The sequence below is a fragment of the Oryctolagus cuniculus genome, chromosome 19 (assembly GCF_051225735.1).
Source record: "Oryctolagus cuniculus isolate XC-2025 breed Fujian yellow rabbit chromosome 19, ASM5122573v1, whole genome shotgun sequence".
Lineage (NCBI taxonomy): Eukaryota > Metazoa > Chordata > Mammalia > Lagomorpha > Leporidae > Oryctolagus > Oryctolagus cuniculus.
This window is the reverse complement of record NC_142885.1, coordinates 43,697,354-43,719,319: the sequence shown is the minus strand read 5'-3', so window position 1 is coordinate 43,719,319 and position 21,966 is coordinate 43,697,354. Positions and strand designations below refer to the sequence as shown.

At 55.4% G+C, this 21,966-nt stretch overlaps 1 protein-coding gene across 3 annotated transcripts; it reads left to right on the top strand.

Annotated features, from left to right (window-relative positions):
- The first annotated feature begins 1,733 nt into the window (after positions 1 to 1,733).
- On the top strand, positions 1,734 to 21,880 carry SGF29 (SAGA complex associated factor 29). 3 transcript variants are annotated; one of them, XM_051847594.3, is made up of 10 exons: positions 1,734 to 1,957; positions 9,608 to 9,696; positions 15,281 to 15,356; positions 15,906 to 15,978; positions 19,538 to 19,602; positions 20,353 to 20,482; positions 20,553 to 20,699; positions 20,890 to 20,925; positions 21,021 to 21,183; positions 21,676 to 21,880. In XM_051847594.3, the coding sequence occupies exons 2-10, from the start codon at positions 9,622 to 9,624 to the stop codon at positions 21,790 to 21,792; spliced, it is 882 nt and encodes a 293-aa protein (XP_051703554.1). In that variant the 5' UTR covers positions 1,734 to 1,957; positions 9,608 to 9,621; the 3' UTR covers positions 21,793 to 21,880. The 3 variants fall into 3 exon arrangements, with proteins under 3 accessions (XP_051703554.1, XP_008256169.2, XP_069920995.1); XM_070064894.1 differs by lacking the exon at positions 1,734 to 1,957 and adding an exon at positions 4,452 to 4,652; XM_008257947.5 differs by lacking the exon at positions 9,608 to 9,696 and having other exon boundaries at positions 1,739 to 1,957.
- Positions 21,881 to 21,966: the final 86 nt, after the last annotated feature.

The following is a 21,966-nucleotide window of genomic DNA, read 5'->3' as shown; positions in this document are numbered from 1 at the left end:
GGAAGTGGGGCAGCCGGGACATGATTTAGCGCCTGCATGGGACGCTCATATGAGATCCAGCTTCCTGAAAATGCCCCTGGGAAAGCAGAAGAAGATGGCCCAAGTGCTTGGGTGCCTGCCACTCATGCGGACGGAGTTCCTTGGTCCTGGCTTCAGCCTGGCCCACTCCTGACTGTTGTGGCCATTTGGGGAGTGAACTAGTAGATGGAAGATCTCCCTCTGTGTGTGTGTGTGTGTGTGTGTGTGTGGTGTGTGTGTGTCACCCTGCCTTCTAAATAAATAAAGGTTTTAAAAATCAATTAATGGCCGGCGCTGCAGCTCACTAGGCTAATCCTCCACCTGTGGCGCCGGCACACCAGGTTCTAGTCCCAGTTGGGGCGCCACATTCTGTCCTGGTTGCCCCTCTTCCAGTCCAGCTCTCTGCTGTGGCCCGGAGGGCAGTGGAGGATGGCCCAAATCCTTGGGCCCTGCACCTGCATGGGAGATCAGGAGAAGCACCTGGCTCCTGGCTTCAGATCAGTGCAGTGCACCGGCCGCAGCGGCCATTGTGGGGTGAACCAACGGAAAAGGAAGACCTTTCTCTCTATCTCTCTCTCTCACTGTCCACTCTGCCTGTCAAAAAAATCAATTAATAAATATATACTTTCCTAGGGGTTGTGTAAAAAATTGTGATGCTAGGCCGGCGCCACGGCTCACTAGGTTAATCCTCCGCCTTGCGGTGCCGGCACACCGGGTTCTAGTCCTGGTCGGGGCGCCGGATTCTGTCCCAGTTGCCCCTCTTCCAGGCCAGCTCTCTGCTGTGGCCAGGGAGTGCAGTGGAGGATGGCCCAGGTGCTTGGGCCCTGCACCCCATGGGAGACCAGAAGTACCTGGCTCCTGCCATTGGATCAGCGCGGTGCGCCGGCCGCAGTGTGCTGGCCGCGGCGGCCATTGGAGGGTGAACCAACGGCAAAGGAAGACCTTTCTCTCTGTCTCTCTCTCACTGTCCACTCTGCCTGTCAAAAAAAAAAAAAAAAAAATGTGATGCTATAATGTAGGGCAGGTGTTTTGGCTGAGCAGTTAAGAGGCCACTTGGGCTGCCCACATCCCACATCAGAGAGCCTGGGTTTTGTCTGGGCTCTGCTCCCACTTCCAGCTTCCTGCTAATGTGCACTCGGGGAGACAGCAGATAACAGCTCAAGTAGGTAGGTCTGTGCCACCCACGTGGGAGACTTGGATTGAATTCTGGGCTCGTGATTTCAGCCTGACCCAGCCTTGGTTATTGCTGGCATTTGTCGGGTGAACCAGTGGACAGGAGATATCTCTGTATCTCTCTGCTTTTCAATTAACATAAATAAATAAAGTTTGCAAAATACTATGACCGCCTTCTGATGAACTAAATATTTGCATGTGCATATCCTTAATACTTTGGGAAGACTCCCTGAAAGCATGATTTCTGGCTCTAAATATCGACATGTTTTTTAATTAATCCTTGCTTTTTAAAAATCTGCCTTTATTTTTCCAGAGCATTTTTAGGATCATAGCAAATTTGAGCTAGAAAGTTTCCGTATATCCTGCCGTCCCCCCAACCACAAGATGCTCACTCTTAAATTGCTTTGCTTTTTGTTTTAAAATTGAGGCTTTTTGAGAAGACGCTAAAATAAATCAATAATAAATAAGTCTTGCAAAATGAAGTTTCAGTTAAGAGTTGGGCACAGGTGTCAAACTAAAAACTACATTTCCCAGGGGGCAGCGCGGCACGTCACGGCAGGAGGATCGCGCCTGCGCAGACGGGTCCGCCGCGCTCGCCTAAGCTCATAAAAGGGAAAAAAAGCGTGTGTGGTTCTCGACGTGCCGCGAATCTTCGAACGCGAGTGCGTTAGCATCCGCAGGCTCGGAAAAAGCGTTCGAGGGACCGCGCCTGTTTCTCCGTCGCTGTTTCCAGCGCGCCGAGGTTACTTCGCCCGGGACTCGGCAGGTGGGCATGGGTCAGGCCCGCGGCCGCCGGAGAGGCTCGGGAACCAGGGCACCGGGTCCTTCCTGCGCGCCCCCGTCCCCCGTCCCGGCTTCGTCTGAGGGGGCGCTCGGTGGGGGGCGGCGCGCACGCGCCCTGGGCGGGAGAGGCGGGGTTCGGCTCGCGGCCGTGGCGGCGGGGCCCGCGGCCGGGCGGCGTGGGGTCTGCGCGTGCGCCCTCGGGCCCCGGGGCGCGAGAGTGGGGAGCCGCGGCGCGCGCAGGTGCGGTGCTCGGCCAGGTGCGGCCGGGCGAGGCGAGGGGCGCGGCCCGCACTGCAGCATCCTTGCTGAACCAGTGCCAGGGTGGGGCAGCGCACCCGCCAGCCCGTCCACTGTCCTGACACCTGCAACCACCTGGTTTGCGCAGGTGTGTCGCCCAGGGCCAGCACGCTTCCTCCTCAGAGCCTCTAGCAGCAGCGCCCGTGCGTGGCGGGAACGCCTCTCCCCTTGTCCCGCTGGCCGCCCCTTTGCTTTTAATGCGTGTCCCACCCCAGAGCTGCATCCCAGATCTCTTCTCTGTGGCTGTCCGCTCCCTAGACATTCCCGATTGACGCTTTAAATACCCTCTGCGGTCCTGCCAACTTCTTGGATGCCTGTCTTCAGCCCGTGGACTCCCTGCGGAGCGCGCTCCCTGCTTTGAAATGGCTGCTTGGCCTCCCGGAATGTGTCCAGAGCTAATTTTGAGTTTTATCCTTTGCACATCGGTGCCTTCCCTCGTCTGTCTTGTTTTTCCAGCTTCTCGGGCTGGAAAGCTTGAGCTATGCCTGGTGTCTTTGCGTCTCAACTCCCCTCCTCCTCCATCCATCTCAGTCAATGTTGATTGAGGCTTTGAAATTTCGCTACTTGATGGGTAGCTGTGGGCATCCTCTTGGCCAGCGGCTGAGTCCTCTCTGACTGGGGTTTGTTTTTTTGACATCTGGCATCATTGTATGTTCAGACTTGCCTGGTCCTTTTTTGTCTCTTTTAGTGCTTTGTGTTACCTGCAAGTAAGTTTTTGGAACTGTGTTGTATTCCTTTCTGGACTGTGTCCCAGGTCTTCCATTGCTGGTTCACTCTCCAAATGGCCACAATAGCCGGAGCTGTGCTGATCTGAAGCCAGGAGCCAGGAGCCAGGAGCCAGGAGCTTCTTCTGGGTCTCCCATGTGGGACTTGGGCCATCTTCTACTGCTTTCCCAGGCCACAGCAGAGAGCTGGATCGGTAGAGGAGCAGCCGGGTCTTGAACCAGCGCCCATATAGGATGCCACCACTGCAGGCGGAGGCTTAGCCCACTACGCCACAGCGCTGGCCCCTCCTTGTTACTTCTAATCTGTCAAGGTTCTCCAGGGGCCAGCACATGGCACAGTGAGTAAAGCTGCCGCTTGCAACAGCAGCGTCCCACATGAACGCCTGTTTAAGTCCTGGCTGCTCTGCTTCCCACCCAGCTCCCTGCCAAAGCACCTGGGAGGCCAGTCGGTAATGGACCAAGTGCTTGGGCCCCTCCCACCCACGTGGAAGACGGGGATGGAGTTCCGGCTCCTGGCTTCAGCCTGGCGCAGACCCAGAAAGCAGCCATTCGGGGAGTGAACCACAGGTGGAAGATTTCTGTCTATCTTTTCCTTTCTCTCTGTCACTCTGTCTTTCAGATAAGCAAACAAATTTTTTTTTTTTTTTTTAACAATGTTCTCCAGAGAAACAGAACTGAACAGTTCTCTGTAGTTAACACAGAGAGAGATGTGTGATGATGGCCTGGGTCACAGGACGGTGGAGGCTGAGCTGCCGTCCATGACTCAACACCTGCGCATTCGAAGCCCAGCAAAGCCAGTGCCGTTCCAGTGCAAGCCCAGAGGCCTGAGAACCAGCAGGCTGGGCGATGCCCATGCTGGAGGCACCCTCCCAGACCCACCTGCAAACAGTGTCTCACCAGGCAGGTTGACACATAATAGGCACCATCACATTTTCCTGTCTCTTTTTTAGTTGCCATGGTGATCACCATTTTTCTGGTGACACTTTTGGTATAGTCACAATAACCGACCAGTTGATGGGTGGTGTGTAAGAGACGAAATGCTCCTACTTCTGTGAGTTGTTTTAGGACTGAGCACGTTGAAGTTGTGGCAAAATTGGAGTTCAGAGGAAGAGCGTAGGTTTTAGAATTGGCAGCCTTGTAACCCCACCTCAACTGCTTTTTGCTGTTACCTTGTTAAACGTAACCCGTCTGAACCATTTTTTGGTTGGTTGGTTTTTTTTTTGTGTTTTGTTTTTTTTAGTATTTATTCATTTATTTGAAAGGCAGTTTTAGAGAAACAGGGAGAGGTGGAGAGAGGGGTCTTCCATCCATTGGTTCATATCCCAAATGGCTGCAGTGGCCAAGACTGGGCCGGCTACAGCTGGAAGCCTGGAACCACATCCAGGTCTCTTCCCAAGTGGGTGCAGGGGCAGGTACCTGGGCCGTCTTCCACTGCTTTCCTGGGCTCATTAGCAGGGAGCTGGATTGGAAGCAGAGCAGCTGGGACTCAAACTGGGGCTCGTGTGGAGTTGCTGGTGTCACGAGCAGCAACTTAACCTGCTGCGCCACAGCGCCGGCCCCTCCCATCCGAACTTCTACCGAGAGAGTGTAACCCTTTCCCGTGCTGTCCACGCCTTCACCGTTGTGGCTCCGTGGGGCTCTGGCCTCGCTCAGCAGGTAATCTCTGGTCTAATCCGTTCCTGGGGCCTTAGCTGCTCATTCTGATTCGTCCGCTTCTGGTCTCTGATCTAGACTGCAGGTCGTTACTTCACGTGCTTCTAGCCAGTACAGCTGGACGTTTCCAGAGGGACATGTTCTGCTTCACGTGAGATGCGTTACGTAAAGCCCTGGTGCTAAGCCATGTAGGAAGAAACACATTGGTGTCACAGGCAACTGAAGGAAAAAGATAAGTTGGTGCAGCCAGCATCGTGGCGCAGTAGGGTTAAGAGATCAAATCGGAGCTGCTCCACTTCCTAGCCAGTTTCCTGCTATTGGGCCTGGGAAGGCAGTGGAAGATGGCCCAAGTGTTTGAGTTTCTGCCGCCTGCATGGGAGGTGGAGATAGTTCCTGGCTCCTGGCTTCAGCCTTGCCCAACCCTGGCTGTTGCTGGCATCTGGGGAGTGAATCAGTGGATGGAAGATTCATACCCCCACCCCATCTCTGTCTCTCTCTCTGTCACTCTGCCTTTCAAATAAATAAATCAGAAGACATATTGGACTTTATATTAAAGATATGTGCTCCCATGGATACAACTCAGTAACAGAGATAACTGAACTTGAAGGTGGGCAGAGGGCCGGCCTCCAGAAGCCATACATACACGGCCAGCAAGTGCATGAGAAGGTGCTGCATGCCCTCAGCCATCAGGAGACCCCCCCCCCCGGGCCCCCGAGGGTCTGCAGTCATGGAGACAGCAGCCTGGGGTGGCACCCACACGGCTGCTGCCAGTTCTTCTGTGAAGCGTGGAGTTGCCACGTGATCCATGCCCGGAAGATGGAAGCTTACGTCTACACAGAAACCTGGCTGCGTGCATGTCAGCGTTACTCAGAATAGCTAAAATGTGGGCACCACGCCTGTCCTTAGACTGATGAATTATAGACAGAGTGTGAGGTAGGGACTATTCAAGACAAAATGAAGTGCAGGAGAAGCAAATCAAGAGAGAAAGTAGACTCATGCTTGGCTGGGCCCGGGCACCTGTTTGGTTAGCGCGTTCAGAGTTGTGCTGTCGCCACGGGCAGCCTGCAGCCTTTGACCTGGCTCATCCGCTCGCGATCGCTCCCTTTCTCCCCCAACCCTGCCCACCCAGCCATCTGGATGTTTCATATAAACGGGAGCGTGTAGTGTGTAGTCTTGTGACTGGCTCTTTTCACTTGGCAGAAGGTTTTCCTGGGTCATTCATGTTGGCAGCATGTGGCAATACCATCCATTGTATGGATAATACCACGCCTTATTTATCTGTTCCTACAATTTCTCCACATCCTTGCCAACTCTTGTTCCTAAGTCTCTACTTTTTTTTTTTTAAGATTTCTTTATTTATTTGAAAGAGTTATAGAGAGAGGAAGAGACTGAGAGAAAGAGGTCTTCCATCCGCTAGTTCACTCCACAGATGGCCGCACCAGTCAGGGCTGGAGTCAGGAGCTTCCTCCGGGGTTCCCACATCCTCTGCTGCTTTCCTGGCGCAGTAATAGGAAGCTGGATCAGAAGTGGGGCAGCTGGGTCCCAAACCAGTGCCTACATGGGATGCAGGTATTGTAGGCAGTGGCTTTACCCACTGCGTCACGATGCTGGCCCTGTTAAGTCTCTACATTTTTTAGAGAGATTTCTAAGTTTATCTATCTGAAAGAGTGAGTGACAGAAAGAAAAGGATATCCACAACGGCCAGGAGTAGGTCGGGTCAAAGTCAGGAGTCCTGACTTCCATCAAGTACTTGGGCCGTCATCTGCTGCCTTCTCAGGTGTGTTTGCAGGAAGCTGGATCAGAAGCAGAGCAACTGGTGCTTGAACCAGGCCCTCCGAGGTGGCAGGTGGGAACACCAGACCGCAGTTTAACCTGCTGTGCCGCAACACCTGCCCTTGAATCTCTTTATGATTATCACCACTCTAGTGGGTATGAAGTGACACCTCCTGTGTGTGTTTTTAAAAATTAAGTAGTTAATGTTCATTTTATTTGGAAGGCAGAACGATATCTTCCATCCACTGGTTCTCTTCCCTCAAATGCCTGCATCAGCAAGGCCCAGGCCAGGCTGAAGCCAGGAGCCTGGAACTCCATCTGAGTCTTCCATGGGAGCGCAGGGCCCAAGCACTTGAGCCATCACCTGCTGCCTTCCACAGTGCGCACGAGCAGGAGGCTGGCGCTGGGCCCAACACCTGCGCCCTGCTTGTGGCTTTGATTTGCATTTCCCTGGCAGTGGCCATAAGGAACCTTGTCTTCATGCGTTGTTGGCCACGTGCACTTGTGCGTTGTCTTTGTCCCCATCGTTTTGTGGGGCCTGAGATAGGGTCCGGGTCCATTTCACTCATGTGTGGTGTCCAGTCGTCCCAGTACCATTTGTTGGGAAGAGGAAAGACTATTCTCCCCCCATTAAGTGTCTGGACCTCCTTATTGAACATTAATAAATCATAGATGTAAAGGATTTTTTTTTAACTTTTATTTAATGAATATAAATTTCCAAAGCACGGCTTATGGATTACAATGGCTTCCCCCCCATACCGTCCCTCCCACCCGCAACCCTCCCCTTTCCCACTCCCTCTCCCCTTCCATTCACATCAAGATTCATTTTCGATTCTCTTTATATACAGAAGATCAGTTTAGCATACATTAAGTAAAGATTTCAACAGTTTGCTCCCACACAGAAACATAAAGTGAAAAATAATAGATGATTTTTTAAATGATGATGAAATCAGATCAGACCTATTGTCATGTTTAATCCCAGCGAGAGTCAAGTTGGGAATTGATAATTTCTTCTTCTTTTTTTTTTTTAACAGAAGATCAGTTTAGTATACATTAAGTAAAGATTTCAACAGTTTGCACCCCCATAGAAACACAAAGTGAAATCTACTGTTTGAGTACTCGTTATAGCATTAAGCCTCAATGTACAGCACATTAAGGACAGAGATCCTACATGAGGAGTAAGTGCACAGTGACTCCTGTTGTTGACTTTACAAATTGACACTCCTGTTTATGGCATCAGTAATCTCCCTATGCACCAGTCATGAGTTTCCAAGGCTATGGAAGCCCCTTGAGTTCTCCGACTCTTATCTTGTTTAGACAAGGTCATAGTCAAAGTGGAGGTTCTCTCCTCCCTTCAGAGAAAGGTACCTCCTTCTTTGAAGACCTGTTCTTTCCACTGGGATCTCACTCACAGAGATCTTTCATTTAGGGCATTTTTTTTTTTTTTGCCAGAGTGTCTTGGCTTTCCACGCCTGAAATACTCTCATGGGCTTTTCAGCCAGATCGGAATGCCTTTAGGGCTGATTCTGAGGCCAGAGTGCTGTTTAGGACATCTGCCATTCTATGAGTCTGCTGAGTATCTCGCTTCCCATGTTGGATCAAGATGTAAAGGATTTTTTATTTTTTTGCTGGTCTCAGATTCTGTTCCTTTGCTCTGTTTGATCCTTATGCCAGTATCACTCCATCTTTCTGTTTTTAAAGACTTATTTATTTGAATGGCGGAGTTACAGAGAGAGAGTTAGCCAGGAGCTTCATCTGGGTCTCCCGTGTGAGTGGTGGGGGCCCAGGGAGCAGGTGGGACTAGAACTGGTGCTCATATGGGATGCTGGCGTCACAGGTGGTGGCTTTGCTGGCTGTGCCACAATGCCAGCCCTGATATCATTGCATCCTTTGTAGTAAATTTTGAAATCAGGAAGTATGAGACCTCCAACTTTGTTTTTTTGTGTTTTTTTTGTGTTTTTTTGTTTTTCTTTCCTTTTTTTTAAATTAAGAGGCAGTGGTGGTTGGGGTGCCAAAGATGGACAGAGAAAGAGAGCAAGAGAGGGGCCAGCACTGTGGTGTAGCAGGTCAAGCCGCCGCCTGCAACATCGGCATCCCTTGTGGGCACAGGTTCGAGTCCCGGATGCTCCACTTCCGATCCGGCTCTCTGCTAATGGCATAAGAAAAGCAGTGGAAGATGGCCCAAGTGCTTGGGCCCCTGTACCCATGTGGGAGACCCGGAAGAAGCTCCTGGCTCCTGGCTTCGACCTGGCCCAGTCCTGGAGACTCAGTCCAAGTCTCACACGTGGTGGCAGCGACACTTGAGCCATCACCTGCTGCCTCTCAGGGTGCACTAGTGGGAAGCTGGAGCCAGGAGTGGAACTGGCATCCAAACCTAGACACCGTGTTGTGGGATGCAGGCGTCCTGAGCAGCCGCAACCCCTAGGCCAGGTGCCTGCTCCTGGCATTTCTCCAAGTTAATTTCTCTTCCCCTCAGTGAGAAGGTCATAGTGCTTTATGACTTAGAAGGTGTCTTCCCAGAAAATCCCATCTGACTCTCCCAAATAAAGAGCAGGGTGATCCCACTATACAGGGTCAGAAGTGGAGACCGGATGCTTGCATCAGTTCTCAGGAGATGAGCTGCAGGGCTGGGGCTAGGCCGTGCTGCCTCGCAGAGGCCCTTGGTAAATAAATACGCCTGGGCCTGGGGAGCAGAGTGAGGACAAGCCCTTCCCTGGGTGGCCCTGGGTGCTGGGACCGCCAGCCGGGCTCGATTCTGAAGGCTGCTGCAACAGATTCCCCTCTCTTGGGTGGCTGGGAGCTGGAGAGACGAGTTCTCTGACTGCCCTGGAGGCCAGCATTCCGAAGCCCAGGTGTCAGCTGGGTTCCACGGCCCAGGGTTTGCCCTCTGTCCCGGCTGGTGGTGTGAGTGCCAGGAGTCCTTAGCTTGCATCTGGGTGGTCGCCCCAGCTGCCTGTGGCCACGTGGCTTGTCTTCCCGCTGCGTCTCTCTGTGACTCCTCTGGGCAGGACTAAGGGCCCGCCCTGCCCCAGGTGTGACCTCATCTTAACTCCTTCTGCTGAGACCCTGTTTCCAAGTTAGGTGGCATTCACGGGGACCGGGGTTGGGACTTCACGGTGTCTCTTGAGGGGACGCAGTCCGGCCCACAGCCGCCACCCACAGGGTTCTGTTCTGTTCCCCGCCAGGAGCCCCCGGTGCCATGGCCCTCGTGTCTGCCGACTCCCGCATCGCGGAACTTCTCACCGAGCTCCACCAGCTGATCAAGCAGACCCAGGTGGGAGCCACGCCCTGCGCCCTGCGGCTGTGGTGCTGAGCTGGGCGGGGCAGGGTGGGGGCGGGGCGGGGGACCTGGGTGCAGGAGCCAGGGTCCTGCGGTGCAGGGGGCAGGCACGACTGCCACTCCTGATGGGGCTTTCTCTTATGGACAGGGTTTCATTCATTTGCGTTGACAGCTCTGTAGAGAGATGATTCACAGACCACAAAATGGACCCGTTTAAAGTGTACAGTTAGGTGATTTTAGTATATTCCTAGAGCTGTGCAGCCTCACCACAATCAACTTCAGGGTTTTTTTTTTAAGATTTATTTATTTGAAAGTCAGAGTTACACACCAAGAGAGGGGCAGAGAGAGAGAGAGGTTTTCCATCCGCTGGTTCACTCCCCAATTGGCTGCAGCAGCCGGAGCTGTGCCAACCTGTAGCCAGGAATCAGGAGCTTCTTCTGGGTCTCCCATGTGGGTGCAGGGACCCAAGCACTTGGGCCATCTTCTACTGCTTTCCCAGGCCATAGCAGAGAACTGGATCGGAAGTGGAGCAGCCGGGATGTGAACCGGCACCCATGTGGAATGGCAGCACTGCAGGCGGTGGCTTTACCCACTGCGCCACAGCGCCGGCCCCCAGAATGTTTTTGTCACTCAACAGAAGCGTCCCATATGCGTTAGCAGTCAACCCCTTACTCGGGTAAACAAAGACACTCCTCCCAGGAAAGGTATTCTAAGGGTTTAGAGGTTTTCTCCCAGGAGCTGGTCTGGGGCCAGACCATTTTCTTAAGTGTGCACGGTCTGGACAAGCCTGGCCTGCTGAGGTAATCCTTTGCCTCCCAGGCTCCCTCCGACTTCTGACCTAGGTAGGCTGCCAACACAAGGATCGTGTTTATCAGAGCATCGGTATGTAGCACAGCCTTTATGTAACAGGTGCAGCAGCGGTGCCAGTGTGAATTTGCCTAACGTTTGCGGAGCCTCGTGGGGTGGGGATAGACCTAAAGAAACGAGGGACCTGCCCCCTAAAGCGGTCACAGGCACTCCCCTACTTTTGTCTTGCTGCTATTTGTGCCTTGAGATAAGTTTGCCTGGAAATTAGCTAATGCTTAGCCCAGTCCTCCTCTTCCTCTGGCCACTCATTTTCCCTCGGGATCACAGTTTGCGGCTCATCTCCGTGAGCATCATCCTGCCACACCTACGTCAGGCATTGCATCGCGGCCAGGATGGTGCTCAGGCCTGCCACAGGACAGCTGGTCCGAATCACGAAGGTGTTCCTTGTCCCTTCCCGACAGAGTCAGCCCGGGGCCGTGTGTCTGCAGACAGCACTGTTAGGATTGGCCGGGATCCAGTTACTTCTGGGCTCCGAGTTAGCTGGGGAGAAGGCCACTCGCCCTGTCTCGGTTCCCAGGCTTGTACCCAAACTGGATTCCACTGCACATTGTTGGAGAGCAGGGCCGGCCACCCTCCCGCGGGGAAGACACTGGTGGTGTTCAGAGTTCATCCTTTGCCCTGCTCCTGTGCTTCGAGATGTGTTCCGTTTGGGTCTTTCACGGGTCCCCTCGAGACCGAATCCCTAGATTCGAGGTCTGCAGGATTCCCACAGGCGCCCTGGGGCTCTGCGGGGGGGAGACGCAGCCGTTGGCTCCATCCACGTGAGGGTAGCCAAGAGGCCCCATCACGTCAGTGTACATCCTTCCCCAACAAGCAGGGGCCTGGAGTTTCCCCGTGTTTTTGGGCCTGCCCGCCCTGCCGCCCCCAAGCCCGTCATCTTTCTAGCCTGGCTGCTGTTCCCTGCTTCCTCCTGGAAGGAGACTCCAGCTCACGCAGCTTTGCCCCTGCGTGCGGCTCCTCGCTCGGCGTGAGCTCATCTCACCCCACACCACACGCACCAAGACCAGGAAGGTTTGCCTTTTCTGCCTAGGGGCCAGCATTGTTCGCTCTGCCACGCGTGCTGTGGCTGTTGTGTACTCCACCTCCCTGCGGGGTACCCCCTCCTGGGGTCAGAAGAGCAGCAGCCCCATCGAGTGATGGAGACTAAGTGTACCCCGAGTCCTCTTGGGGCCGGGGGGTTCCTCAGGGAACCTGGACCCACCGTGCAATGCCGACTGCCCAAAACCCATTTCTCCACTATTTTTACTACCTTCTCACACACAAATACTAGAGCACCCCACTATGGTGTTTTGTCCGTCGTATGCACTGACCAGCCTGCTGGCAGGCAGTTGTCCTCCCCACAGCCCCGTGGCCTGGTAGGCAGTAGCTTCCAGAAACTACTCCTCAGATGTTGCCCTTTGTGGTAGATGTAGTCCAAAAACAGAGGCACTGGCACACACCTTGTTAAGGAAAAGCCCCCGATCTGAAAGCCATGTACCGCACAATGCCAAGTGTGGGCCGTTCTGGAAATGGCGAGACAGAGAGTAAAGAGGTCTGGGACTACCAGGGTCTTGGGGTGATGGGATGGGAGGGTCAGGTGGGCACAGAGGAGTTTAGGGAGGTGGACCCGCAGTGCTGGGGACGTATAACCTTACACATTTGTGAAACCCATAGGGCGTCCAGCACAGGGTGAGCCCTGGTGTGAGCTGTGGGCACCCTTTGCTTGGTGGCAGCAAGTGCACCTCACTGTTGCAGCTCGTTATCAATGGGAGACTGGGGGGTAGCTGGAGAGCAAGTGCACCTTAGCAACGGGAGAATGGGGCTGGGTGGCGATCTGGTGTGCAAGGACCCTGCACTCTGCTCAGTCTCTCTGTAAACCTAAAACTGCCCTAAAAAAATCACTTATTGGCAACATTCATTTTAAAATAAAAGAGGAAAATGTTCCTGGCACGTCACCAGGTTCCATGCAGTCAGCAGTGGCTAATCCTGCTTAGCGTCAGCCCACGTGACCCGAGTGTCTCTCGGAGGGGGCCGCCCAGGTGCGCACCTGCGTGACCCCGGGAGGTTCTGAGGGCAGGACTGGTCTTGGCAGATGTGTGGCTTCCCCCTGCCAGGCATCTGGTGAAACTGAGCTCGGCGGTGATACTTCCTCCTGCCGGGATGTTAGTACAATACTGAGTTTCCCTCGCGGCATAAGCTGCTTTTCATTCTTTTACCTCAGCTGCTCGCTCTTTTGTTTTAAGGGCCTTTTTTTTTTTTTTTTAAGATTTTATTTATTGATTTGAGAGGTAGAGTTACAGACAGTGAGAGGGAGAGACAGAGAGAAAAGTCTTCCCTCCATTGGCTCACTCCCCAAATGGCCACAACAGCTGAAGCCAGGAGCCAGGTGCTTCTTCCGGGTCTCCCACGCGGGTGCAGGGGCTCAAGCACTTGGGCCATCTTCTACTGCTTCCCCAGGCCACAGCAGAGAGCTGGACTGGAAGAGGGTCTGCCAGGACTAGAACCGGCATTAAGGGCTTTTTTTAAAAGTTTATTTATTTGAAAGAGTGACAGAAACAGACCGAGCGACTGAACAATCCTCTGTCCTCTGGTTCACTCCTCAAATGCCTGCAGCAGCCCAGGCAGGGCCAGGCTGAAGCCAGGAGCCAGGAACTCCATCCAGGTCCCCCACGTGGGCAGTAGGGACCCAAGTACTTGGGCCATCACTGCTGCCTCCCAGGATATGACCAGAAGAAAGCTAGATGGCAAGTGGAGGTGGCGCTCTGGAATGGGGTGCAGATGCAGAGTGGCAGCTAACCTCCCATGTGGGTGCAGGGCCCAAGCACTTGGGTCATCCTCCACTGCCCTCCCGGGCCACAGCAGAGAGCTGGACTGGAAGAGGAGCAACCGGGACAGAATGCGGCACCCCGACTGGGACTAGAACCTGGGGTGCCGGCGCTGCAGGCAGAGGATAAGCCCAGTGAGCTGCAGCGCCAGCCTGTCACTGATCTTTACCCAGAACTTTCCTCCCTCGGAAGGGATGGTAGGTTCGGCCCCTGTGTGGTCCAGATTGCTGGGGGCCTTCTTAGTCTGGTTCCATTCATGTAGGGAGGGGCTGCATAGGTGAGGCTCATGGGCTCTGTCAGCCACGAGGCCACACAGCTGTGTGCACACTGATCCCCACTCTGTCAGGTGGGGTAAGGGCACGTAACAGAGGTTGGAAGGTGTAGCCGCCAGTTCTTGCCTAGGGCATAGGTCCACGGTGCAGCCCACGCCCCAGGACTGCGGCGGCGGAGAGCCCTTTCCCCAGCTGTGTTTACGTCTGGAGTCTCCATCCTGCTCTGGGGCTCTGGATGCCAGCACCACACCCTCTTCACACTGTAGTGCTGTAGCGAGCTGTGGAACTGGGAAGTGTGAGGTCTTCAGTTTTGCTTTTCTTTTTCAAGATAATTTCAGGGGTGGGAGACGCCACTTGGGACACTCATGTCCCTTATCAGTGCCTGGGTTCAAGTCCTGGCTCTGCTTCCAAGTCCAGCTTCCTGCTAATGTGCACCCGCGGAGGCAGCAGCGATGGCTCACGTGGTTGGGTCTCTGTCATACATATGAAAGATCCAGGTTGAGTTCCTGACTCCTAGCTTCAGCCTGGCCCAACCCTGGCTGTTTGAGGCATTTGGGGTCGGACTTGGCAGATGGAAGATCTCTCTGTCTCTCTTCTGCCTCTCAAATAAAATGAATTTTTTAAAAGAATTTTTTAAAATTATTTGAAAAAACAGTTACAGAGAGAGAGAGGTCTTCCATTCTGCTCGTTCACTCCTCAAATGATCACAATGTCCAGAGCTGAGCTGATCCGAAGCCAGGAGCCAGGAGCTTCTTCCAGGTCTCCTATGCAGGTGCAGGGGCCCAAGGGCTTGGACCATCTTCCACTGCTTTCCTAGGCCATAGCAGCGAGCTGGTTTGGAAGAGGAGTAGCCAGGAATTGAACAAACATCCATATGGGACGCCGGCTCTGCAGGCTGGGGCTTTAACCCACTGTGCTACAACGCCAGCCCCTAAAATGAATTTTTTAAAAATAGAAGCACTGAGAGGGCCAGCACTGTAGCGTAGCCAGTAAAGCCACCAGCTGCAGTGCCGGCATCCCATATGGGTGTCCGATCGAGTCCCGGCTGCTCCACTTCCCATCCAGCTCCCTACTGATGTGCCCGAGAAGGCAGTGGAGCGTGACCCAGGTGCTTGGGCCCTGCCACCCAGTGGGAGACCCAGATGTGGATGTGGATCCTGGCCTCAGCTTGGCCCAGCCCTTTGGGGATTTGGCCCTGCCATTTGGGGAGTGAACCAGCAGATGGAAGATCTCTCTCCCTCTCCCTCTCCCTCTCTCTGTCTCTCTGTCTTTACCCCTCCTCTAACTCTGCTTTCAAATAAATAAGTCTTAAAAAAAGAAAGAGAAAAGCAAACATCATCTTTAGAAATATCTGGGGCGAAGTAGGCCCTTTGGAGACCCACGTGCGCCATGGAATGATTGTCAGTTTTGCAGAGAAGTTCCTGGACTTTGGGTGAGGGGTGCATTGAATATGTCGGCAGATCCGCATCAGTAAAGACAGAAGTTAGGATTTCACTTTAATGCCTTTGCTTTTGCATTCGTTTTGGGGGTGGGGGGAGGATCACTTCAAGCTTGGACCATATTCATGGAGCGGGGCTGGGGTGCAGTCCCGAACACGGTGAAGCCCGCCCACGTCCTGCTGCCCCGTCCTCACAGGAAGAGCGCTCGAGGAGTGAACACAACTTAGTGAACATCCAGAAGACCCACGAGCGGATGCAGACGGAGAACAAGAGTGAGTCCTGGGCGTGCACCGAGAACATGGCTGCGGCGGCCCTGGAGGGGGCTTCTGCCTCTGTCTGCGGGGTCCACAGCGAGCTGTGCCCCGGGCTGCAGGGACGGTGTTCCCTTAGGCTGGGTGACCCGGGGGTGGCGACAGTTCACAAAAGAACCGACAGATCCCTCCACTGCGGGGATGGGAGGTCAGGGAGATGAGGCTGCAGCCAGGGAAGCTGTCGCTGTCGCTGTCGCTGGGAAAGCCGGCGCCCTCTGGGGGTGGGGGCCTCCTGGGGAGGGGTCCCCACGAGTCGCCTGGTTTTGTGCACGCTGCCTCCTGCGTGTATTTTCTGCTGTGTGTCACGAGACGTGGGAGCTAGAAGTGCTCCCCTGGATGTGGTGATGGCTTCTGGCCCTATGGAAACGTGGTCTTGAACGTGACCACTGCTGGGCGCGTGGTGCGGGGGCGTGGGGCCCGGCCTCTCTGGATGTCCCAGGTCTGAGCCTGGTGGCCCTGCAGCAGTGCCAGCCGCTTGCGCACGCCTCCACCCCGTCACTGTGTCCACAGTTTCTCCCTACTACCGGACCAAGCTGCGGGGCCTTTACACGACCGCCAAGGCCGACGCGGAGGCCGAGTGCAAGTGAGTACAGCCTGCTGGCCTCGCGGGACTCCCGCCTTCCCCACAGTGCCTCCTAAGCCCCCCTCGCCCCCGGAGTCCTGCTTCCCAGATGGGCGCTGAGCTGCTCCGGGGCCATCTCCTCAGCCCAAACTCAGTGCCCACCACGAGCAGAGGCCGCACGGCTACCTCCAGGGTCGTGAGCGTCATGTGGGCCAGGCAGGTGTGGCCTGACGCCAGCGCTCTTGAGGAAGAGGGAGACGCCCCATTGTCCCAGCAGTGTTCGCTCCCACCCGGCCTTGCTGGGCTGCTGGTGCTTTCCCGAGCCCCTGGGAGCCCACAGCGCTGCTGCCTGCTCCTCCCGTTCCAGATGGCGCGGGAGAGAGGTGGGGCCCAGGCCCTGGGCAGCACCCTGGTGGCTCAGCAAGCGCAGCTCCAGCCCTCACAGCAACCCAGAAAGTCCCAGAGGGATTTTTTTTAATTTTGTACTTTCTAAAAGGTCATCCTAATCAAATAGTGAGGCTACGAGTTTGTATAGTTTGGGATCGTTTTAAAGAGCCCACATCAGAGTTAGTCCCTTAGTAGTGATCAGGGGAGGGGATGGTTGGAGCTTGGGCCATGCTACACACCAGGGCTGGTCCTGGAAGTCCACCCTCAATGGCCCGGGCAGGTGCAGTGGGCCTCCTGGGGGGTGGGGGGAACCTCCCCTGAGGGTCAGAGCGGGAGGTCATTCTAGATTGCCCAGCACCTTAGTGGTTGTGAGAGGAAGACGGTTGCGCGCAGTGGAGCTGCAGCGTTCCAGGGAGTGGGACGTGGCACTGCTGGAGGCCCACAAGGCCGGTGACAGGCTCTGATAAGTTCTGCAGAAACAGTTTCATTTAACTCTGTTTCAGGACCTTGCTTGGCAGTGAAACACAGACGTACAGGTGCCTTTGTGGTTTAATGGAGACTGTTATTGATGTAACTTCTTTATTTTGAAATGATTTCAGACTCATAAAAGCAGTGTTCTACCACATTGACTTTTAAATTTTTATAACCTGCTTTGACTTGAAAGGCAGAGAGAGAAGGACAGCGACAGGGAGCAATTTCCATCCACTCGTTCACTTGCCAGAAACGTCTGCAACAGCCAGGGGTGGGCCAAGCCAAAGCCAGGAGCTGGCAACTTAACCCAGGTCTCCCACATGGGTGGCAGGGACCCAACTACCTGAGCCCTCACTGCCGAACCCAGGGTTTGCGGTAACAGGAAGCTGGAATTGAAAGTGGAGCCCAGGCTCCAGGTCGTCCCACCCAGGGTGAGGTGTCCCAGGTGGTGGCTTAACTGCCGCACCCAACACATGCCCCATTCGCTTTTTCATGCACTCTACAAACGTGCATTATTTTTTTGAATGAGTTACATGATGTCCCTTGATCTCGGGTTCTTCAGTCAGTGTTTCCTAAAAATAAAGGCATCCTTGTGTAGCCAGAGTTCGGTTGTCAACATCACTGGCACAGTGAGCTGAGCAGTCATTTGTGATGCTGGTATCCCCGGTCAGAGCGCCAGACGGAGTCCTGGCTGCCAGCGCCCCACTCACGTGTCTGGGAAAGCAGTGGATGACTGCCCGAGTGTCCGGGCCTCTGCCACCTACATGGGAGCCCCAGATGGAGTTGCAGGCTCCTGGTGGTGCAGAAATTTGGGGAGTGAACCAGCAGATGGAAGGTATCCCTATCACTCTGCCTATCAAATAGTATTTTTTTAAAAAACCAGGACATTAACACTAACATGAAACTATTAACTACATATCTTTCATCTTTCTTTTTTTTTTTAAGTTTTAAGGTTTTTAATATTTAGTGAGAGAAATGCATAGGAGAGCAGGGCTCTATCTAAAAGCGAGAGGGTACTCTGGATTCAGACCAAGCACCAGGAGCCAGCGTGGAGGAGCACGCAGCCCAGAAAGCATGGGGCGGGGGCCCCGAGGCGCGGGGGCAGCACAGGTCCACAACGATGAAAAAGGGGGAAAGGGCCCACCATGTCCCAAGCCTTTAATCCACTTCCAAAGGGGAGTGGTCAGTTAGTCTGATTGGCAGGTGGGTGCACAGTTGTGGCCGGGTTAACTACATATTTTACTCAGTTTTTTTAAGATTTTTATTTATTTATTTGAAAGTCGGAGTTACATAGAGAAGGAGAGCCAGAGAGCGAGGTCCTCCATCCACTGGTTCACTCCCCAGAAGGCTGCAACGGCCAGAGCTGCGTTGATCAGGAGCCAGGAGCTTCTTCCGGGTCTCCCATGTGGGTGCAGGGGCCCAAGGACTTGGGCCATCTTCCACTGCTTTCCCAGGCCACAGCAGAGAACTGGATAGCAAGAGGTGCAGCCGGGACTAAAACCGGCGCCCATATGGGATGCCAGCACTTCAGGCCAGGGTGTTAACCCACTGCGCCACAGCACCAGCCCCCATATTTTACTCAGTTTTCATTGTTCACTGATATTCCTTGTAGCAAATAGCAAAAGCCTTTTTTTTTTTTTTTTTTTTTTTTGCTTGCTTGTTTGTTTTTTTAAATTTGAAAGGCAGTTTCAGAGAAAGAGATCTCCATCCACTGGTTTACTTCCCAGGTGGCTTTAACAGCCAGGGCTGGGCCAGGCCGAAGGCAGGAGCTTCTTCCAGATCTCCCACTTGGGTACAGGGGCCCAAGCACTTGAGCTATCCACTGCTTTCCCAGGTACATCAGCAGGGACTTGAACCAGCACCCTATGGGATGCCAGCATTGCAGGCTGCAGCTTTACCCACAACACTGGCCCCTAAAAGCCTTTTTTTTTTTTTTTTTTTTTTAAGTTTATTTATTTGAAAGGAAGAGTTACAGAGAGAGGAGAGACAGAGATCTTCCATCTGCTGGTTGACTCCCCAAAGGGCTACAATGACCTGGGCTGGGCCAGGCAGAAGCCAGAAGCCAGGAGCTTCTTCCAGGTCTCTCACATGGGTGCAGGGGCCCAGGGACTTGGACCATCTTCCACTGCTTTCTCAGGCGCATTAGCAGAGAGCTGGAGTAGAATTAGAGCAGCCACTAAAAGCCAATTTTTTAAAAGATTTGAGAGGCAGAGAGCGAGTGAGCTTCCATCTGTTGGTTTGCTCCCCAAAGGACTGCAACAGCCAGGCCTGGGCCAGGCCAAAACCAGGAGCCAGGAATTCCATCCAGCTCTCCCTTGTGGGTGTCAGGGTACCAAGTACTTGGGCCATCACCTGCAGCCTCCCAGTGCATTAGCAGGGAGCTGGATCAGAAGCTGAGGAGCCAGGGTGCAGGCGCCCTCGCGGTGGCTTAACCCACTCAGCCGCAACTCCTGCTTCTGTGCTGGCAGCACCGTAGGTGTGTGTACCCCAGTGTCTCTCTCTCTCACACACACACACACACACACACACACACACGGGTGGTGTGCTGCAGTGTGTTCCAGCACCACTGCGCGTGTTCCTGGCTGGCTCAGGCTTGGTCGTGGTGATGGGGGCGTGTGCCGTCAGCAGCAGGGCCGGTGTGAGCTGCCCAGCCTGCTGCCACTAGGAAGGGGAGTCCACCACGTCCTCAGCCAGACCTCGCGCCTCCTTCCCCTGCCCCCAGCATCCTCCGGAAAGCCCTGGATAAGATCGCTGAGATCAAGTCTCTGCTGGAAGAGAGGCGGATTGGTGAGTGGGAGGGGTGGCAGGGGGGATTGGTGAGTGGGAGGGGCGGCAGGGAGGCTCCAGGTCATGTCCTCTGGGGCTGCCTGTGACCACAGCCTCTCAGAGTCTCTGCCAAGAGCTTCCCGCAGGGACTGGGGCTGGGCAGGGAGCAGAGGTCAAGGCAGGGTTTCCCTGGTGCTGCCACCTCAGACCAAGGCGATCCCTCATGCCCCTGGCGTTTCTCCCCTTCCCTTCCCTCTCCAGCCCATCGTGTCCCTCCGCACTTCTGTTCCTGGCCCGCAGAGAGCCTGGCAGGCTGTGCGAGGGCTCCACCCGCCCGAGTGTCTGACCCCAGCCCCGCGGCGGGAGCTCACATGGCCTGGGCCCCAGCGCCCCTTGGCTCGCCCTGCTCTCGCCCTGCAGAACCCCCACTCAGAATGTCGTCATGCCTCCTGTGGGCTGTGTTTGGGGTTAGGGGTGTGTTGAGGCCACTGGTCTACATCCCACACTATTTTTTAACTTTTGCTTGGATTGCAACATCTATTGATGGGAAAGTTACACGTGGGCTGGCAACAAGGTGAAACATTCACACCAGCGAACACTTACATAACCGGCACCCACGTCAGCCCCGTGACCTGCACCTGCTGCCCCTCCCACAGTGGCCCCCCGAGGCTGCCCCTGCCCTGATGCCCTGGCAGCCGTTAGCTGAGCTGTGGACGACCCATGGGAGGGGCAGGGCTCGCGCTCAGGGGAGCTCTCTCCCTCCCCCTGCAGCGGCCAAGATCGCGGGCCTCTACAATGACTCGGAGCCGCCTCGGAAGACCATGCGCAGGGGCGTGCTGATGACCCTGCTGCAGCAGTCGGCCATGACCCTGCCGCTGTGGATCGGGAAGCCTGGTGACAAGTGAGGGCAGCAGCCGGCCGGGCAGGGGCTGGTGGCGAGGGACGGGACTGACGCTTCACTCCACACACAGGCCCCCGCCCCTCTGTGGGGCCATTCCAGCCTCCGGGGACTATGTGGCCAAGCCTGGAGACAAGGTAGCTGCCCGGGTCAAAGCCGTGGACGGGGATGAGCAGTGGATCCTGGCCGAGGTGGTCAGTTACAGCCACGCCACTAACAAGTGAGTGGACGCCAGCCTGGGGGCGGGGCTCCTTACAAAGCTCAGCCTGTGCAGCGGGCACACAGCTTCCCACAGTGGGTGGCGTGGGCTGCACCCCCCCATCATTCCCCTCCCCTCATCTCCCCCTCCCCCAGTCGCCCCCTTCCCGCCGCCTCACTGCCTCCAGCCACTTCCTTCTGTTCACCTGCAGGTACGAGGTGGACGACATTGATGAAGAAGGCAAGGAGTGAGTGTCGGGCCAGGGAGGGCAGTGGAGGCCACATGGGGAGGCCTTTCCCCTTCTGGCCAGGGGCTGACGCACGCATGCCCCCCCACCCCCAGGAGGCACACCCTGAGCCGGCGGAGAATCATCCCACTGCCACAGTGGAAGGCCAACCCCGAGACGGACCCCGAGGCCTTGTTCCAGAAGGAGCAGCTCGTGCTGGCCCTGTATCCCCAGACCACCTGCTTCTACCGTGCCCTGATCCACACGCCCCCACAACGGGTAAGGTGACCCCCACAGGAGAGGCTGTCATGACAGCAGGACCCCACTCTCTTCCCCTTGTTCCACTCCTCGTGGCCTTGGAGCTCCGAGGGTCCTGCGCGCTGCTCCCCGTCTGCTTCCTGGGCCCAGTCCAGCCCCGCCCAGTCCAGCCCCGCCCAGTCCAGCCTCGCCCAGCCTCAGCAGCCTTAGTGAGCCCCAGGTGGGCCTGGCTCTCCTGCCTCCCCTCGAGCCTCAGGGCTTCTCCCCATGTCCAAGATCCCTGCCTGTCCTCTGGGTTGACCCTGACCCCTCTAGTAGGGTCCCCAGGAGGCACCAGCCCCTCTCTTGTGGCTCAGCCACGTGGGGAGTGAGCCTCCCTCCTCCGTGCCCTCGGCCCCTGTGCTGAGGAGAGAGCTCTGGGCACCCGGGCTAGGAGCTCACCCCCGGGAGTTCTTGCTGGGCCGGCCTCGGGGGCCTTGGGGAGGCTCTGCCCAGCCCCTCTCATCTGCCCAGCCGCAGGACGACTACTCGGTCCTGTTTGAAGACACCTCGTATGCGGACGGCTACTCCCCGCCCCTCAACGTGGCCCAGAGGTACGTGGTGGCCTGTAAGGAGCCCAAGAAAAAGTGATGCGGCGGCAGACCCGCCCTGCGCGGCCGGCCTCCCTGGGGAAGGCAGCCAAGGATTTTCTGTGACCAAATAAATCCCCTCAGCTCGCTGCCGTGTCCTGGACCTGACTCCTCCGGCCCCAGCCCCTCTGCTTCCCCAGCAGGGAGCCACCAGCCCGCTGGCTCCCAGGGGCTC

Excerpts from the sequence above, each read along its gene's own strand:
- SGF29 (XM_051847594.3), top strand. The coding sequence starts at position 9,622 with ATGGCCCTCGTGTCTGCCGACTCCCGCATCGCGGAACTTCTCACCGAG. Across the intron at positions 15,979-19,537 it reads GACGCGGAGGCCGAGTGCAA|CATCCTCCGGAAAGCCCTGG; the intron begins GTGAGTACAGCC and ends CCCTGCCCCCAG. Across the intron at positions 20,483-20,552 it reads ATCGGGAAGCCTGGTGACAA|GCCCCCGCCCCTCTGTGGGG; the intron begins GTGAGGGCAGCA and ends CTCCACACACAG.